This window comes from Eretmochelys imbricata, chromosome 1 (assembly GCF_965152235.1).
Source record: "Eretmochelys imbricata isolate rEreImb1 chromosome 1, rEreImb1.hap1, whole genome shotgun sequence".
NCBI lineage: Eukaryota > Metazoa > Chordata > Testudines > Cheloniidae > Eretmochelys > Eretmochelys imbricata.
In genome coordinates, this window is record NC_135572.1 from 123,267,724 (window position 1) to 123,288,593 (window position 20,870).

The 20,870-nt window shown below is 39.8% G+C and overlaps 1 protein-coding gene across 1 annotated transcript in view; it reads left to right on the plus strand.

Annotated features, from left to right (window-relative positions):
- The window catches only part of GABRG3 (gamma-aminobutyric acid type A receptor subunit gamma3), a 536,650-nt gene extending 516,042 nt beyond the window's left edge, over positions 1 to 20,608 (plus strand). Inside the window, exons 7-10 of the mRNA XM_077807124.1 lie at positions 6,594 to 6,746; positions 15,408 to 15,604; positions 17,827 to 17,856; positions 20,330 to 20,608. Of these exons, the coding sequence (XP_077663250.1) occupies positions 6,594 to 6,746; positions 15,408 to 15,604; positions 17,827 to 17,856; positions 20,330 to 20,608 (659 nt within the window). The remainder of the gene's footprint in view (positions 1 to 6,593; positions 6,747 to 15,407; positions 15,605 to 17,826; positions 17,857 to 20,329) is intronic.
- Positions 20,609 to 20,870: the final 262 nt, after the last annotated feature.

Genomic DNA, 20,870 nt, shown 5'->3' on the forward strand with positions numbered 1-20,870 from the left:
TCTAAAAATTGGCCAATATGAATAATTTAGACCTCTAACACATTTCATAAATGTTTCCAAGCTTAACACTACCATTCAAAATCATAGGATGAAATAAATGTAAATACATGCTAGTTATCAGATTTTCAAAACAGACACAATGTCATTCAACAAAACTTTGACATTTTATTGGGCTCTTGAAAATGCTAGTTCCATCAAAGAAACTGAAAGGTTATTGGCTACGGAAGAGCAAATAACGTCAAATGTAAATTACCTGTTGCTGACTCAGTAAATAAACAACAGATAGCTTCAGTGAAAATATGTTCCCAAATGTTATACTTCTTAATGTTGTTACACAAAGAAAATAATATCTTTACAATGGCAAACATTTAAATAAGAGACAGTTCAGTTATGAGTTATAATTTAGGGCCAAATCCTGGTCCTACTTGAGTCAAAGACAAATCTTCCATTGGCATCAATGAGACCAGGAGTTGGTCCTTAATATTAATCCCCTTACATTAATCCCTTTTATTTACGCATGTGTCTTTTTTTATTATATTCTTTAAAACAACCCTCAACGTTCCTATTATGAAAACTGATGCTTTTGGAATTTGCTTGTCTCCCCCACCCCCATATTATATATGGCTCTGTGTAATAAAAAAAAGACCTATAACTTATGTAATAACAACACAATCACTACTACTGCTAGCCATTTGCAATTAATGGGCTCACTGTATTTCATAAGGAAAAATGCATACTCAATATTACTTAAGACAGCAGCCTCTGGCCTGTGCACAGTACATACACGCATGCATACATTGTCCATGCCTAGAGCAATTATTAATCTAGATTGTATGTTCCTAAGGGCTGGCATCATCTTTTTGTTGTGTTTGCATAACGCCTGCCACAATGGAATCCTAGTCCAAGATTGAGGCTCTTAAGCTACAACACTATGATAATACAAATGATACTAAAAGCCACCCCTGGAGACACATAGAGACGGTTATTTAACATATCCTGCACACAAGTTACCTGTGATATAATACTTCAGAATTAGTACATTTACATCTTGGAATGTGTGCAAATGTGCCTGTCTGCTCTTGTGTGTGTGCACCTGTGGGAACATGCACATCGTTACTCACGCTGGAGAAACCCTGTCATCAGAGCAATGTGTAGCCACCTGAGAAAAAAACCTAAGTAGCAGGGTGACCTCAGTCTTCTTATTTTTTCTAGGCCTTGGGAGCATTCATCCTAGAGTGCTTGAGATCAAAGATTGTTCCATGGCGATGAGCACTAGTAATACACATGGAAAAACGTGTTCTGGAAGGGTCAGAATAAAAGATTGCATAAGCCCTAGTACATTTTCTTTGGTTATCAAGATTTTAAGGGAGACAGGGACATTTATTCCCCTACCTTTCATCTTCTCTGCATCTCCAAGAAGCATTTACAATGTCCTATTTTTATCATTATTTTTATTTTAAATAAGAGAACCTCTTTCTAGAGTCACTGCTGCCAGGCTGTCTCATCCACAATTGTGCTCAATTTTTGGATATTCCGAAGGTAGGTCTTCCTCTCCCTGATGGAGTAAGAGGGCAGCATCTGGCAAAATCATTTCAGCACATCATAGCAATTGGATAGACAAGTCAACTGCGGAAGTGGCATCGATAACAGGCGAATGATACTTAAAGAAATCCTAACTTGGTTAGTGTCCTGTGAACTGGGCTGGTTGTTTTCAGATCAGAGATGTGCATCGCAATCTGAGGTGCTTCTGACTCGGGGTGCTCCAGACTATGGAAGGTAGAGAGTACCCAGCCCAGTAAGAGTTGTTCAACTTACTAGGACAGCACAGCAGACTTGGTCAGAGATCAATAAAGGAATGACAGGGGAGGGCTTTGGGAGCAAAAGGTGTCAGACAAGGTTGGGTGGAAGGGAAAAAAGAGGAGTGGGGTGGGGGGAGGATGATGTTGGGTTCAGACATGGAAAAGAGATTGAAACTTGGAGGATGGGGGAAATTTACCCATCCGGTATTAAGTAGATTTTGTGAAATATTATAAAAAACAAACATGTTAAATGAGTTACCCCTATGAGCTCTCTTTGAGTCCCACAGGTCTCTCGTAATATATTCCTAGCATGCTGCTAGTCATCTTTATATTTTATTCTCACAATCACACTCACTAATGTCACAGGTGAACTCTGACACTCTTTATTATTCTCCATTTCAGGTGGAGAAGAACAAGAGTCTTGTCTTCTTTCACATACTAAAAATACAGTAACCAGAATATTGTCAAGTTGGTACATGGTAGTTTCATATTACACATCACTAAAATCAGTCTTCATTTAACTTTTAGTAAGACTAATGGGCTCACCATCCATTTTAGCCGTAGAGTATAACAGTAGAATTATTGGCGATGAGGGGTAAGATGGTGAAACAAATGTAGTAGAGTGAACTTATGGTCTAATTTGAAGATATTAATTACTATGCAATGTACATTAATGTGGTTATACTGTAAAAAGATTTATTTAAAAATACAACTTCCAGTTCTGTGCTACTCAAAGATTTCAGCCTTAAGGAAGTTGAGTTTTAATGTGATATAGGAAAACTTTTGGCAGTTCACTCAAGCCTTCCTCAGTCTTTAGCAGAAAATGACACTATGCTGCTGCTTAGCACCATTCATTAAAACCCCAGGTTCTGAATCCATAGAAAATCATTATTTTTCCACCCAGGATCCTATTTTCAAATTATAAACTAAAATTAATAAGGGTATTTTAGGTCACAGAGAACAGTCATCCGGGTTTCATGAGAAATGTTGCCTCTCTATTTTGATTACTTTAAAAGATTTGTTGCCTTAAGATACACTTTTTCTTGTTACATAAAACCTGTGGTGGATTATTTTGCCTCCAGGCAATTTTCATTATTTCAATGAACTTGGCTCATTGTTTAGTTAAACTTTTAAGTAAGTTTCCTGAGAAATGATTTAAGTTGTTGATAACTAAAACTATTTTCTTAGTTCCAAACTGGAGATTTCTTTGGTTTCCATGTGGCCTCCATTTTTGCAATTAGATTACTTATGTTTTTTTAAGCCCATTATATCCGTTATTTTTATCTTAAAGCAGGGTTTTCCTCTGAAATCTGCTTTGTAGATCTGTGTTGCATGTTCTGTATTTGTTCCTCATGTGGAAATTGCATTGATGTCAGTGGGATTTCTTCAGAACTAATGTACCATATACAACTATGTCCCACAATGCACAATGAAGAGAATAATTTTATATTTTGGATTGTTAATGTAAGACTCATACCTCTTCCTTTGACATTTCTGTAATCCTTTAGAATAGAAGCTGTGTGATTTTGATTATTGATGGTTCATGTACTTTAAATAAGTAGCTGTAAAACTGTACTGTGTGCAATGCGGCATGTGCATGCTACTGCTGTACACACTCACAAAAACCACCACCAAGAAATTTTAGATAACTAGAGACTGATGCAGCTATTCAGCAGGCTGAGTGACAAATTGAGGTCATGCAAAAGGAGTTGGTCTGACCAAGGTTAAAGGAAAATCTAAAATGCAATTTAGATGCATACTGCAATCTACAGTAGTTTTTAAAAGCCTTGGGCCAGCACGCAGCTTTTACTTACCACGATAGTGCCAACATGAGGGACATAAGTGCTTCCAGCTTTTTTAATGCAGAGATGATTTCCTCCCCATGCCAGCGGCTTTAATAGTGTCCAAACAGTGCACTGCCTAGCCTTACTTTAGAATCTCAGGGGCTAGATCTCTTCTCACATGAGTTTCACACTTGTGTAACTCCACGGACTTTGGCGAAGCTAAGGTACTCCTGATTCTCACTTGTGTGAGGGGAGATTCAGAGGGGTGATCCTTGGTGCACCACTTGTTAGTCAAATGTTTGTGTAATTAAACAAATGGGGGAGAATGTGTCCTGGACACAAATTTACATACAATGAAGGCTCCAGAGCGTCCCGACTGCAATTGCCTGCATGGCTTGATCGCCATTCCTCACTATGAGAAATGTTGTGTGGTATGAGGAAGATATGAAAGTTGACACACTGCTAACGTTGTGGTAATAAATCTGGTACCTAGATTTGGGTTTTCTTTTACTTTGTCTATAGCATCATATTCTGACATTCTCCAGCCTACAATCTGGACTGTTGAACAGCAGTGTCCCCTGAACTCTCTAGCCTGGGTTGCCTTTTATATGGCTTTGCTGCCAAAGCAGCCATACCTGGCCTGCCCACATACAGCCATTAGCATGTAAAATCACTCCCAGCTATGTTACATGAATGATCTCCCAGCCATTCATGAATTTCATACTGGGCGACACTCAAATATTCTTTAGGTCTTTAGGCACCTTTAAATACCTTTAAACATCTGGCTGCTGTTCTGCAAAATGCAATTACGATACTTACCATCCTTTAGAAGAGATCTATGAATTAAAATGGGTATATGAGAGCTAAGAAAATCATAGAATATCAGGGTTACTATGTTACTATGTAGCAGTATCTGAAATCACTATAGTTTTTTTTCTCTGTATCTAGAAGACATAATTGTACGATCACTCTATGGAATTAATTGGCAAGGGGTAACTACTTAATGACAATCATTGTTGACTATAAGCCCTTTGGGAACTAAGATTTTCTCCCCTGCATGGTTCTGTGCAGCACTAAGAACGCTGACGGCACCCAACCAATAATGATCCATTTTGAAGAGGAACTGCAGCTTTCAATGTACTTTTTTCTGTGTGTGACAGGGATTTTGTGAGCAATTTTGGGGGAGCCCTTAAAAATGGCAGCCGTTTAGATACTTGGAGATTCTTCTAACCCTAAAGTAGAAATACAGTTCTTTCTGCTGGAAAAGCAGGGTGCTGATTACTGTACATATTGTCTGCCAGGTGATTGGAGAAGGGGTCCAAGCAAGTTTATGCCCTGTCTGTCATTGTAACCCACACACCTGCTGGGTGTGGGGTTCTGTCCATATTGTCTGCCAGGTGATTGGAGAAGGGGTCCAAGCAAGTTTATGCCCTGTCTGTCATTGTAACCCACACACCTGCTGGGTGTGGGGTTCTGTCCCATCTAGTGGCACCAAGACGACCTAGAGAGAGAGAGATTAATGAGTCTGCTCTACAGCATTAGCTAGAGCCATATGGCTTGAGGCTCATGCATTTAGTTCCAGAAGTCCCAGGTTCTATACCACCTGCCGACAACCAGGGTCTGTCAGTGTTACATCATGAAACCACATCTGTAGCAATAATAATCACAAAAGGACTTTTAAAGCTACTTAAAGAACGCAGAAATAAAAGCTGAGGTGCTGTATACTAAACCAGTAAACATAGACATAGGGTTATACTCTTCCCAGTGTCAATTATTGAGAGTTATGCACATGTATCAATAAACTCAGTCGTGTGCTTACATCATATTCTGTTTTCAGACCTCACAGATCCCCAGTTCAATAACAAATAAGATCACATAATCATTATTGCTTTCACGTAGAACTCCTTAGGGCCTGATAATCACAGAGAATTGTATCTTCTATAGGTTGGGAACAGAAGAGCTCTCCACAGGCTAGGGTGGTTTACATACATAAATCAGAAAACCCACACTGTTTTATACCTTCTCAAAGACAAGACACATACCTACGCACTGCACTGTAGGCACAGCACTCTGCAAAATACTATGGTATGCTAATTTTTGTTTTTTTAATTCTTGCTTACAGAGCTGTATTTCTGATATAATTTGGACACCACTGAGCTGAGGGGTACAACATAAAACCCTAGATAGACAGAAAACGAAATTTACAAATGGTGGTGGTATGTACTTTACTGACACAAGGGAACATTTTATGCCAACTATTCAATAATACATTTGGTACTAAAGAATACTGAAATGTTACCAATCACAAAGAACATAGAAAATATTGTTAAGAGGCCTCGAGAGAGGATGCTATACTTTGTCTTGTTTCTGTGTGATAGAAAACCTGATTTGAGGCTAATTAAGGCTTTCCCACATTGAGCTTTCAATGTCTGTGAACAAGTTCTCAGTTTATGGGGAAAGTTTGTGTGCTTCATCTTGCATAAGGACCCCAAGCAGCTGGTATAGAGCAGCATTATGGTTCTAGGGGGAAAAGGTGAAGCCGATCAAATCCAGAATCAGGTGTTTGGAAGGGAAGGTGCATCCATAGGAGGGAAGGCAGAGGGAAGGTGAAATGGCCACTGCAAGTTTGTCGGAAGTTGGTAGCCTAGTGATACTTGCCATGGAATCATTCTGAAGTTCCAGCCTCAGGAAGCAGAGAGGCCTCAGGAAAACCCATTAGTCAAGCTCAGGTGAGAGGAAGAACCTTGTGTCCACTCCCCGCCTCACACCAGCTGTCCAGAAACATTGAAATTTCTATCAAAGGGATAAAACACAGGAAGTTCTGAGTAAGAAAGCTTTAATTCAGCTGCATTGTGCCTGGGCTTTTTTGCACAGATGGTCTCAGAACACAAGGAAATATTTCATACACTGCATATTTGAAACAATACTTGCTCTAAAGATTACCAGTGAGGCGAATGAGTAACGGAAGTTCATCACAATATCCTTTTTGGCTTCTTTCCTGTTGTTGCAGGTGATTACATAGTCATGACTATATACTTCGATTTAAGTAGAAGAATGGGATACTTCACTATTCAAACATACATACCCTGCATCTTAACAGTTGTGTTATCCTGGGTATCGTTCTGGATTAAAAAAGATGCCACACCAGCAAGAACAGCACTAGGTAAGGTCTTAATTCTTTCTGTTCTATGTCTGTGTTGAATATTAACAAATATCCTGCTTTACCATTTGAAAATTTCACCTCCTTTCCGATTAGAAAACCAATGTCTCTGGGCACTAGATATATACTGTACATTGTCACAGCCAGCTCCTACAGGCCCAAAAGCCAGTTGTGACAAGGGAATTTGGTATTTGAGTTTTAAAGTGACAATTAAAAATGAATGACTCTGCCACTTGTTTTGCTTGCATAATAGCTCAAAATAAATGATTGCCTCCCTAATCCTTCTGTGGTTTCTCTAGTCGGATTTTTGAATGATCGGCACAGTAGACTGCTTCCTTCCTTCCGTCCTTAAGCTGCTGTTCCTTATGTTATAGTTATAGACAGACAAATGTTGATGGAATAAGAAGAAAATTGTCCAAAATGATGATGCTTGAGTTCCTAGAGCTAGGTACATAAATAGGAGTCCTGTTTTTCGGAGGTGCTGGCAGCTCTCTAGCAGCTCTGAAAATCAGGTCACTTATATACGTGTCAAAGTGTGGATTTAGGTGCTTAACTTTAGGCTCTGTTAAAAATAATTGGGCAGAATTTTCAAAGTCTAACACAAACACTGCAGGCTGTGCAAGTATCAGGAACACAGGGGCGGGGTTGTAACAGGAGATTAACTACGTACACATTAAAACAAAAGGAAAGACACTTGGGGCTCCATTGTGGCTGGTATGCCAGAGCCTTGGTCAGTGTGCCCATCCCAGGAATAGCACATGGGAGATTTTGCCTCAAGGAAGCATAATCTTTCCAAGAGCTGCTCTGCACCCAATGGGGCACTCACTTTGCACAACTCTTATGCTGACACAAATAGCCTCTCCCTTTAGAGAAAATACCGGAGGTGGGGGATGGCAGATGGAGGGGGATCAGGGCTGTGGTCTCATTACCCCCTTTTGGCTGAGTAGTTCCCTAGGAATGAACAGGGACTTCTGTTGCGGGGGCGGGAGGACTCCTATAACAGGGGGAGGCCTTTTTCACAAAGCTTTCTGACCCTCCTAGCAGCTATGCATGGTTATCACCATCTGCTCCTTTTCTATACAGGAAAAATTATTTAAAAATGACTTCTTGAACTGAAAATGATCATGAGTCCTTATCTGAACCTGTTTCTGCAAGCTATCTTACTAAGATCACACTGGGGAGCTAGACTCTTTGAGGAATTCCTCATACCCGCCAGTTTGTTCTCTCCCAAAGTCACAACAGGAAGCCATTTAGTTCAAGACTGCAACATTTATTGGCTGTTCAGAATGCCTCAATCCAGCATTATCATTTCTTCCAGCACACGAGTGAACCAGGGCAGCCACCTACCTCCTGAGCGATGTAGCTTCCAGCTCAGAACACAGGGCTCTGTAGGCATAAAGATGAAAATTTCAAATGTGCTTAAGGGATTTAGGAGCTTAAATCTCACCAGAAGGTATTGGGCTACTAAATCCCTTAAGCATGTTTGAAAATTTTAGCGAAGTCCATAACTCAGTGAGGCATGGGATGTATGCCTATATTGCTATGCAGCCATTTATTAAGGTTTGTCAGCACCTGGCTTGAACCATTCTGCATCACATAAATAAGCAAAACTGACATCTTAAAATGATGGTCCAGCTCATCACGATGAATGACAGCAGAAATATGTTACTAAAAATATGTTTTAAGTATAGGCTTTCCACTAGCTACCACTTTGTTTCAGCAATGAATCCAAATGTCAGCTGTTCCTGCTGTAAGTACACAGCCCATCTTGCTACAGGGCTAAATGAGCCTTTATTCTTAGTGAATGACAGGGAACATCTCTTCAGCTCATAGATGGTTCATTATGATGGAGATATGCAACAGGAGCAGTAACGGGAAGAGACTTGAGAGAACTTGCAATAAGACTGCTGAGAGCATACATTAGTTAATTAAAAACAAATAACGCAACACTAAAAAATCACTTCCCATGAGCTCAACACAAAATCATAAAAGTCCCAACTCCACTCCAGAAATTCACAAACCTTAGCAAACCTTTTGACAAATGTGCTCTGATTTTCTGCTTGCGTGTAACGCTCCGAATCCTGCTGAGTGTTGCATTGGTAAGCTTTGAATTGAACAGCTATATACTATAAATGTCCTTCAGAATTCCAGATATGCATCATTTGAACTCCATTTTCCAGAAACAAAAGACTGGAGGCCTGATTCTTATTTACAGTATTGTGCCTCTACATTGTTACTCTAGCAGTAGAAAGGGGCTTTAAAATCTACACCCATTTTAAGACGATTTTCAACTGCCAATGGGGTATAAGGATGCCTTAGTGCAAATGAGAATCAGGCCTTAGAGTACTAATGCAATTCTCTTAAATTAGTGTATTAATAGAGACAAGGAAAGATTAACCACAATGTGTCAATAAACGTGTGAGACAATATTGTGTACTGAAGAATCACAAATCACCCATCTGGATAATGTTTCACAATGCCTGATTTTCATTAAAAACAAAAAACCAGGAGAAAAAAAGCGTCAAGTGCTTTCTCTTACTAGAAACAGCTTGCTTTGTGCTATCTCTCAGAAATCTTCCTGTACTTATACTGCACAGGTCCATTTCCAAACTAATTAGACAAGAGTGAAGGTTAGAATTTTAGTCATACCAATGTATTGTCTTTGAATGTTCCTGAAAACCACTATCCAATAGGAACAAGACATTCTGATAGCAATGGGTGGGTGTCAAATTAGAAACTAAGCTAAAGTTTTCCAAGCAGTCTAGATGTATTAGGTGCCCAACTCCTTTTGGTTAGATAGACTCCAGAGAAATCCATTTAGATACACTCTGAGAAATAATTAAACCTTTAGTTACTGGTCTAAAAATATAAAGGTTTCAGAGTAGCAGCCGTGTTAGTCTATATTTGCAAAAAGAAAAGGAGTACTTGTGGCACCTTAGAGACTAACAATTTTATTTGAGCATAAGCTTTCGTGAGCTACAGCTCACTTCATCGGATGCATTCAGTGAATGCATTCAGCTGTAGCTCACAAAAGCTTATGCTCAAATAAATTTGTTAGTCTCTAAGGTGCCACAAGTACTCCTTTTCTTTTTTAAAAAATATAAACTACATAAAGCGACTAGAAAGTAGTGCGTAGGTGGGACATATGTCTTTGTGCACCATCAGAGCCCAAATGTCTCCCAATGGTCAGTTTACTGTAAATCTTCAGAATAGCCACATTAGTGCTCTTTATTTGCTTTAGTGCACTTACATAATTTGAACAAGAAATCTGTCTGAATTGAAAAGTAGCATACATTGTACCCGCTTCTAAAAATAGTTGTGTGCATTTGTGTGTAACACAGCTAACGGCTACTCACTGAAATAATCCTGGGTTTTCTAGATCATTAGTGCTAATCAGTCAAAATGATTTATAGACTCGGGGAAGGGGGCAAATTTGCCCCCAGTGTAACTTCATTGACTTAAATGGCATTACATCAGGGAAAAAATTTCACTCCCTGAAATTAATGAGTAATGTGCTGAGCTATTGGCAACTGCTCTGGGTTGTATGAAATAAAGGCTTTACCCCCCTTCTGCACAGTTATCAGTAATAAGCTACTTATATACTAAAATAATGAAATAGGGGATATTTGGTTCTGAGAGGACAATAGAACTGTAGTAATAATCCCTATTATGGCACATACACAAACACTAGCACCTGAATATGAAGATCTCAAAGTGTTGGGGTTTCTTTTTAGAAAGATGGGTATCATTTTCCCTGCTTTACAAACCAACGGATGAGGAACAGAGAGATGAAGTTACCCTCACATCACACTGAGTCAGTGTCAGAGATGGGCAGAGAATGCACGAGTCCTGACTTCCAGTTATGTGTTCTAACCACTAGACTATGCTCCCTCCTTGTGTAAATGCCTCCCTTTACAGAGCTGGAACTGCTTTCTAGTATTTCTACTTCTCATTAACTAGGAAAATTACCTTCTTCCAAAGCTACCAATCTAGATATGTTGGCAGGCGTTTGAAGAGAAGAAAAATTATACTGGGTAAACTATGGGGGTGTTTTTCTTGAAATTCAGAGGGTTTAATTTAACTGAAGCTTTCAGCAAACTGCCTTCTTTTTATATATATAAAAGATTTATATATATATATATGGTGTGTTAGCACATACCATTATCTGATACCATTATGATTGTTACCATATAGCATCTGAAATTGCAAGTGTCAAAAAGACAGCAGTCATCAAGCCCGACGATGGCACTTAATAAAAACTCACATCATTTTCCTTTCAATTCCATCCTTCAGTCACTTACATTTTGAAAATGAATTTAGTGCTCATGAAAGGTGCTGAGATTGGAAGACGGAGAAAATGAAATCCGTATCTACAAACTAGCTACAGCTTGGGCATCAGTAGTATGTCCTCAACGTGCCATTACTCCTGCCTGGCGGAAGGTACCCTTAGATGTAAGAGGGTAATTGAGCCTCTCTAACCATGTAATCCAGGTGTCCTCTAAGACTGCCAGATTCAGACCACTAATTTTCTTTGCATAGTGAAGTCCTGTAAGCAGCTATTGGATGGTAAAATATTAATGTAAGTATTGATCATGATTCAATCATACCAATGACCTAAAGGTAAAACATTTTTCACCCATTGTGAATCCCCTGAGCTATCTTAGTTTGCTGGAAAGTTTTATTTCATTTATAAAATAGTAAATTTAGTATTGATGTCATTGACAGCAAATACATTTTAACACATACACTTCTCTGAGGGCATTAATGCCAGTTGTGACATGAAGCTGTTGAAATGAGATCAGGATGACTCTGACAGTAAATTCAGATCTTTGGTAGGTTTTAAAAGTCTGCTGAAATATGACAGACAGGTTTGGAGCATTGCAGATTTTAGAACAGGGTGGAAGGAAGGATAAGAGATCTATCATAGGGCCTCCTGGACATCATCCCCCAAAATGATCTCACACAGAACAGCAGTGAGGCCAGGGTAAAGAATCTAGATACTATTTTGGGGAAAAAATAGGTGTTGGTTCTTACTGATGTATATGGCATCTAGATATACACTGTTGATGTATAGTGTTTTATGCCTTTTTTTTCCATTCCTGCTCCCTATGTGATACTATAAAACAGATTTTCATGTTTAAAAACAGCGTTTCTATTGCTTATACACAATTAAAGACTGGACTAAATTTGTATTACTTCAAAAATAGCTCTCAGTGCTTGTTTATTGTATTTGTTCTCAGGGTAGCCATTCCTACCATTCACATCACTCTGGTTACGCTCTATTTTTAGTGTGATAGCTCAATCAGAGCTCACTCAGGTATGTCTCCGAAAGCTGGAATTTACACCTGCCAGCTCCAGTGCAGACATACCCTAAGCAATGGCATCTTATTTGCATAAAGTCTGAATATTTGAACTCTGTGAAGGTGGAGATGAAATCCAGCCCCAAGCCAGGGGTGAAAAGATGCTACACACTTTCCCCTGTGGCTACCCTTTCAAGTGCCACTGAGTCTGCAACTCTGACCCAGCTCCTGCCTATTCCTACTGTGGTCTTCTATCTAACTAGGTTCTGATCCTAGCACCCATCAGTATGGTATCCAAGCGTCATACTGCATGGAGTTGCAATATCTATCTTTGGGGTCCATAGTTTTAAATGAATGGTTTATGTATGATTGTGTTCGACTCCATGGGGGAGGGGTACCATGACTCCTCCAGAAACTAAAAGCAGTGGGCGGTAATTAAGGCAAATCAGCCAGCTTATAAACCTCCCTCCCAGAGAAGTCCCCCTTCCGGGGGGAGGGTGGGCAAGGGCTCACACATACTGGTTCAAACTGGGTTCTCCAGAGAACAACAGTCAAAGGAAGGACTTTTGGATAAATATCCTGAGTTTAAACTGACTCGGGGACTTCTTTCTTATCCAGCAAATGGACAGGAACCCCTGTCCAAGGGTGGGGGGGGGCATTCCTTGCAGAAGGGGTGGAAGGACTTGGCCTACTCGGGTCCCATAAGACCGATGGGTGCCCTCTGGTAAGCTTTCATCATGCATATAGAAAAGTTTATTGTTTTTATATGTTTTCTCTGTAATGCTTTTACCTTAAGAATAAATGTGCTCTCTTAGAAGAAGTTGTGGTAACTTGTATCTGCTGGCAATACACTAGTCATAGCCCGTGGAGAGAAAGCAAAGGCAGACTCGCTTGCTAGGGATATTGCAGTGTAGTTCAGGGAGCAGTGCAGCCTTAAAACATGGTGTCAGGAGGGAGTGAGAAACAAGTCTCCGCCATGGAGAGGTAATGTCTGGGAGCCCTTGAGGGACCATGGACAGGGAATACAGGTGCAGTTATCCTGAAACTATGACAAAGTACCCTCCAAGACTAAGAACAAAAATCTCTGTCTTCTTTTTCAGGAAGTGTAGTTTAGGGGTTTGGTTTTTTAATATAGAATAAAAGATTGAGTGAGCCGTGGGAGTGTAAAAGTGTTGTTGCCAGAACACTCAGTCAAAGAGATGCATTTTGCATAGAGGCTGTGATTGTGGCCAGGTTCTTAGTTACTTTCCGTTCATTTAGATGAGGAGTTCCAATGTCTGGGCGAAGCTCCCATGGTCCCAAATTGTCCCTTTTGTCTGTAATTTCATTGTGCCTGTAGAACATACCGATCACTGGAGGCCATGGTGAGAGAGAGAGAGTCTCCCTGTTAGCAAAGAACAACTCTGTGAATCAAGACAGAGACTATGAACTGGCCGTGGGTTCATGGGGGAATCAGTGCAAAGCTCTGCTATGATGTGTTGCTGAGCAGGGATGTGGTTGTGTTCTGAAGGAGCAGAAGCTTTTTCAGGATATTGGACTTCTTACCTTGATACAGAGAATCATAGTAGTTGAGCATGGAGTTACGGGTGCATGGATTACTGGGGCCACATCTGTCTCTGATAGGTTCAGGCATGACATTTTAGAAGTGGAAGTTTTTTGCCTCCATTATTATTTGGGTATCTAGGTATCTCCAATGCCTGAGAGCCACTGAGTTCAGTGGCTCTTATGGAAGAGAAAAATTACTCAGAGCACTCCCTTCTTTCCGTCCTCATCACCTCAGGCTTGTCTGGTTCAGCTTCAGCAAACTGCTCTTTATCCTGATGCTGATGTCAGAGGCACATTTTAGACCCCTGACAGATAGCATTATTTACCCTTTGACATAAAGGAGATGTAGAGCTGCATGGTGTAAACATTCTGCTAGCACTTCAGCTTCTAGTTCTCCCCGTGGTTTTATAGCTCTTAAATATGATATGGGAGAGGACTGGATCCTTGTGAATCACTTTAGTCCATAACAAACACTACAAATCAAGTGCCGACAGTTTTTTATGAAGAAAAGAGTAAAGTTAGGTAAACGTAATCCATAGACATTGCTATATCGGTATCAAAAAGAGTGCTATATGTGGGCAGTAATTTTACTGTGAAGCATAGGTTTTGTCACCCCACTGATATTTCAAACGCTGCATGCTGCTGCAAAACATTCTTCTTCTTTTTGTTGTTAACATTGTTTATATCTATACTGTTTTAAATTATGTCTTTTGGAGTGTATTTCAAAGGGTGCTTTACATTCTTCCAAGCCATCCCGGAGTTCTTATTTTTAATTTTTCTGTAAAAGCCTTGTGATTCCCCCAAAAAAGTATTGTCAATACTAGTCCAAAAATGGAAACATTGTCTTTATTTCTCAGGCAGAGCGACTTCCAGATTTGAACAATGCACACAAACAGCTTTCACTTCCAGTACAAACCAGATTGTGTGGTTTCAGCATATTTTACATCAAGATAATTCATATTAGATTAAATATTAGTCTGTCCATCCAAGATACTATGTTTGAAAGAATGGATTCTGAACTAAACTGGCCACTTTCTTCAAATTACAGTAGCAGTTCATATAAGCCACAATTTTCATCCGGGCTACATACATGGGGTCAGAGAGAGAATTTTAATGTGTAAGGCCTCAATCCTGTAAATTGATAACATCTGGACAGACTGCTGCTGCTGTTGATTGATATTGACCTCAGCTAGTGAGGCTGTGCATGGAAGCAACAGTTGGCCAGCAAGCTGCCAATTGCAGGACTAGGGCCTAAATCCTTATTGACAATTACAGCTGGTCAAAAAAAAATAATAAAAAAATCAAAATTTCCTTTGACAAACAAGGGCTTTTTGACTTTGTGTGCGAAATTTTGTTTTCATCAACATTTTTCAGTTTTTAATTGAAAAACCCAAACCCCAATTTTTCCAGGTTTAGGTATTTCCCCACTTTTCTGTCTCCCTTCACCCCTCACCTGCCACTGAAACAGGAGAAAGAAAAGGGGAATAGGGAGGGAAAGGCACTGAATAGGGAGGGGCACTGAAAAAAGAAAAATGTAGGAATTTCAGGAGAGGGGTATTAAAAATACCAAAGGCAAATGTTTCATTGGGTTTGAAATATTTTGTGCAAAATATTTACCTGCTCTACTGAGGATTTAATTTTTCACTCAATGTTTTATGTTAACCACTATTCAGTGATCCATTGATATCATATGGGAATGATCAGTTTCCTGTAACTGCTTGGTTGGATGTTAGTCCCCTATCTTGTGTATGTTTCCAAAGTTTCTGCTTTGCTATTAAGAAATGATATGTATACATTTAAATGCAATTTCTGTGTGCAGGTATTACCACTGTATTGACCATGACAACATTGAGTACCATTGCAAGAAAGTCTTTACCCCGTGTCTCCTACGTCACTGCCATGGATCTGTTTGTGACTGTATGCTTTTTATTTGTCTTTGCTGCTCTGATGGAGTATGCAACCCTCAACTACTACTCAAGCTGCAGGAAGCCAAACTGTACCAAGAAGAAAAAGTCGGTAAGATGTGGTCACCTAAGATTATTAATGAAGGGCACAGAGCATAATACAGAGAGGGAATCTTTCACACAGCCAGTCATGGCAATGGTCCATCCATATGCTTTTGCAAAGTAACACCCCACTCCCCCTTGCCCAGACCCTCCCTAATTCTTGATCAATTCCAGCAAGCAGGTGGGAAAGTAGTTCCTGTAGGCATCAAGCATGCTGCTGCCAAATGCAATACCTTCTACAACTGCAGTCCTTCTTTCTATTCCTTTCCCTGCCTTTCAGCTGTGCAGCTGAGTGGAAAGGAAAGTGGCTCCCCCACTGAAAAAAAATCTAGAGATACTTAAGTAGCATAGATTCCTTGCCCAGCCCCAGTTGCAAGGATTTTTGAATAAGGCCTTAAGGAGTGAAAGTGGGGGAAGAGGTAGACAGGCCCCTGAGCTGAGGGAATGAGGAACTGAGAGGGTGCAGCAGAGGTGTATACAACAGAATGTGAGGGATGAATGGGGGGGTTGGGGCACATCACAGGAAGAGCAGAGAATGACGAGTTGCAGTAAGGATGAAGGGTGAGTGAGTTTATATGTATGGGAGTGCAGAAAGTGAAGAGTGGGGCTTCAGAAAATGAATAGGAAGTGTGTATGAATGTACAGAGGGTGGAGAGAGTGAAAGGTGGATGTGTACCTGGTTGGGGGTGTGACAGAGAGAGTAAGTGGTGGGTGTGACGAGTGTGAGCATCAGTGCTGCATGGAGATGGTGCTGAAGTTAACATGAGTGGAGGCAGAAGTGATATCCTGTGTATGAATTGCCAAATCTATTAACAAACAAATTTATCATGTACTTTTCATTGCATCACCTGCCCGTCAAAAGAAATTATCTCCCCAGGATTTATTTAACCCCAACCTGCCACCGAAATGATTCCTTCTTCCTCTTCTCTCTCCCCAGTCTGAAATTCCCACCAAGAAATTATACCCGTACATGGCCCAGGTCAGACAAAGTTCAGTCCTGCATCTTTAATAGCTTTTCCATATACATAAACACACCAGCTATTAAGTCTGTTATCTGATGGCTCTTCATCTCTAGAAACATGAGTTTTATACTACTCAGAAGCGTTGATTCCCAGGTCTCTACCACTCCAGTGGGAACCAACACTTGTTCCTAGCTCTATAAGCAAATGAGATAGTAAACTTTAAAACGGTCATTTTTAAGTTCAGAAAACAGCTTTAGGTCATTTTTAGAGTGTTTGTTTCCCTCTGAGCCCAGTACAATTGGACTCATGGCAGCAAAGGCACCTGCCAGAGGGACATACAAGTAGTCCCCTCCAAAAACTCTAAAATAAACTGTTCTTAAATATTTTCCCAGGAGAATGTTGTTGTTCATTTTATGAGACATTACAGTGGAGTGAAGTGCAAATTCAGAAAGCAAGAGATCAAAGATAGAACTAGTGACGAGGAAACTGAGGAATTAGAAGTAGCTCACTCACTCAAAACATTTAATGGAAAAAAGGAGTCAGAGAGGTTGACGGAAGTTTTGTTTTTTCAGGCTGGAGGAAGGAAACATGTTCATTTGAAATCAAAGAGGTGAAACATGAGAGAAGAGAGGGTGAGAAGAAGGGGATTAAGGAGAGGTCAAGGGAAAAGAGGAAGAAGGAAGGAGAAGACAGGATTCAGGAAATAAGTCATGAAGTGGAAAGAGAGTAAAATAAAGGACTAATAGGGGAAAGATGAGTACAAGCTAGAATAATAGATAGCCAAGAGCCAATTCAGTGAAAATTCCATTAAACTTCTAAAATAGTCCTTATACATGTATGTTGTATATGAAAGGCAACATGAGAAGGGTGCTACTGAAAGTAATTCTACAGCATGCTAGAAGTGAGCTGCCTTTGAGAAAATGGAAAAGATAATAGTGTGGAAAGGCTGAATGCAGAAAATATGGCAGTTATTAGAAGGACACGTTTAAGGGGTATATGTCAAGATGAGGAAATAATGCTAACACTAGGGAGGTGTCTTGACTGAAAATCTGGCAGTTTGCTAAGTGACATGAGAATGAAGGCTGGCTTTGCTATTATTTACTAAATAAATGAAGTCAATGGGTGAAGAAGAATTCTGGGTGGATTAAAGGTTCTGTGGGAGTTTCATGCCTTTGTTAAGGGTTATTTTAAGAAACGTTATTAAAACTAGATGAATATAAAGCAGTAAAGATTTGTTTTCTTCTGAATGATTCTCTTATCTTTATTTGAGCTACCTGATGTCAGTTTTGGTCACATGATGGTGAGTACACTATTTTATTCAATAGCAACAAATGGATGCATGCACATATTGTTGACATCAGTTTGAAATTATTCATGAAATATGCTGTAATGTAATGTCAGGCTTGAGCCTGACTGTGAATGCTCTTCTTCTTTTTTGGTAAAAGGTCAGTTTATTTTCTGGCTTTGGGAGAGGAACATAAATGCCTCTGGCTATAAGCTCTTTCTAAACGATCTAGGATAGCCAAAACTGCCATCTCCTGCTGCCCTATTCTTACCCATGCAACTTTGCATGTCTGCTTTATAAAGTAATATATGGAAACTGTGAATACAAATTATATCATGAAGTTAAACTAACAAAAATGAAGAATTTACAGTTTTCATAGAACTATCATGGGACATATCCTAATAACTATCAAACTGTTAAATAGAGTTTGCATTCAAATTTTCCCCTCGTTTTTTGTTTTTGTTTTTGTTCTTTTTTGGAAAGTTACTCTTCCTCCTAGAGAACTTTGTACATCCCATGTCTGAAATTATTTTCTTCAGCCATTTTTGAATTATTGAGTTTGAATAATTAAGGAGTGCTTGGAGCAGGAGACTGGACCCTGGGTCTCTCACTGGAATAGAGTCATTCTCGCTATTGTGCATGCTCTCGCTCTCTCTGTCTGGTCCAACGATGCTAAGTATTTATCCACAGTAGAACAGCGTCAGCAGGAGAATTTGTGGCATCCGCCCCCCCCGCCCCAATCAGCATATCTCATAGCTCAGTGATTTGGCATATTCCTGAGAAGCAAGTTCAAATCTGTTCCCCCTCTGGCAGAGGAGGGAATTGAATGTGGGTCTCCAGATGTGTGGTTTAGTCACTGGGCTAAGAGAAGAGTTATAAGGTGGGCATCACCTCTCATCCTTCCTTTGCCCTATTTTGTGTAGAATGAGGTAAACACCTACCTCATTCTCACAAGAAATGACTTAAGTGCCTAAGCTGCCTGACTCCAGGAGAGGGTTGCTGCTCATGGATCCCTAGCAGAAATAGGTGCCTCCCTACGGCCTGGACTTAAGCATCTATCACCATGAGAGAGGTGGGGTTTAGAACACACCCCTTTCATCCACATCTCTCATTGGCTCGCTCCGGGAGCTCGCCACCTCATGTGCTGGCATTTGTGGATCATATTGTTAGGTGCATAGCTCTCCTTTTTCATTGTATATGGAGCCTGAGCACTTAACTCTGTCTTTGTGGATCACAGTTTGTTCTTGTGATTTTCTAGGCACCTACAAGCTAGGCATTGTGATACTGGGTGTTGTAATGTGTAAGTTCCTTTGTGGATCCAGGCCAAAGTGGTAGTTTGCAAGCTGATAAAGCTGCAGTCAAATGTTATGATAGTGTTTTAGTAGCACAGTATTTAATGCAGAGCTAAAATGGATTTTCTGTGATACCATCCTGTATCATCCTGTATTATTATTGTTATAGACACTGATATGCATGGTGATCTGGAGACAACAAGGTCTTATGCCAAGGAACTTGCATTCTTAATTAGATGGGTTAATATTAAAGATTAATAAATCCAAAGAGGTTATGAGGAGGGAAATAAGGGAGATGAAAAAAAAAGGAAGGAGAAACTGTACAATTTACTTATTTCATGTATACCTTGGGAATTTTGGCATGTGCTTTTGGGGCCTGATCTAAAGATCAAAGAGGTCAATGAGAGTGTTTCCACTGATTTTAGTAGAAGAGTTGAGTCTGGCAGAGATTTGATGCTTCGGAAAAAGGAGGTTATTACAGGAGAGGGCTGCATGAAAAGAAAATGGATCGTGTAGAAGTCAAAGTGTTAAGGAGAGAATGGGTAGAAGAAAGATGAGCCCTACCATATAGGCAGAGGTAGAAAGATAGAGCCTTGAAGATTTCTGAGTATTATTATAAAGAGACTTAAAATATGTTTGCGTCCTGTGATGTTAATTTGAAAGTCTGTGCTTTCTTTTCTAGTCACTCTCAGCTGACTTTTTTTCATTTTTTGTGATTATTCTCACTCATGCTAAGCTTAGGTGGCATTAATGCAGCATTATTTGCTGATATGAGATTGCTCCATAAAATAACTGATGTGCCCATATGTCTGCTCTAATTATAGTTTTGACACCATTCTTAATTGTAACTTTAGAAAGAGGTGATTTTGATGATCATGTTGTGATATACTGGTAGTGTAAACACATACTTTAAATATGAAAATTGGGTACCTAATGGATAATATGCCTTGAAAACATCTGTGGAGAATACACACCCAGAATTAATTTAACTGATGACTGTATATCAAAATTACTCTATGGAAACCTATTTGCAAAGGCTGTGACATTGATCCTAAATCCAAAAGTGTCAGTTGCACATGCTCAACAAATCTCTAGAATCTATGGGCTTGTTCCTCAGCTGTTTACAGATTGCTATGTCCACAATCCAAGGCAGCTTTTCAAATGTTTTCTCTTTTTTCCCTCCCCCTTCTCCCCAGAACTATTCTGTACTTGATATAAGACCACCGCCTACAGTCATCACATTGAACAATGCCATGTACTGGCAAGAATTTGAAGACACTTGTGTCTATGAGTGTCTGGATGGAAAAGACTGCCAGAGCTTTTTCTGCTGTTATGAAGAATGTAAATCTGGCTCATGGAGGAGAGGACGGATTCACATAGACATCTTAGAACTGGACTCCTATTCCAGAGTCTTTTTTCCAACATCGTTCCTGCTGTTTAACCTGGTCTACTGGGTTGGATACCTCTATCTTTAAGTGTTGCCGGTTGTGATGAAGACTACTGTGTTTTCACACTTCTTGGGATAGTGAACATGAAAAAGTGAAGGAGGACATGGTCAGTTTCATCTCAAATTATAGAGGCCATGTTACCTTTTATCATCACAGAAATCAGTGAAGGATTTTAATATGTAGTTGCCTGAAAAAGAAAAACCTTGAAGAATTCTCCTGACTGCTATTCATTTTAAATACAAGATTCTTACTAAATTCAACTAAATTTGTAGTGTAAGCAATGTTTATT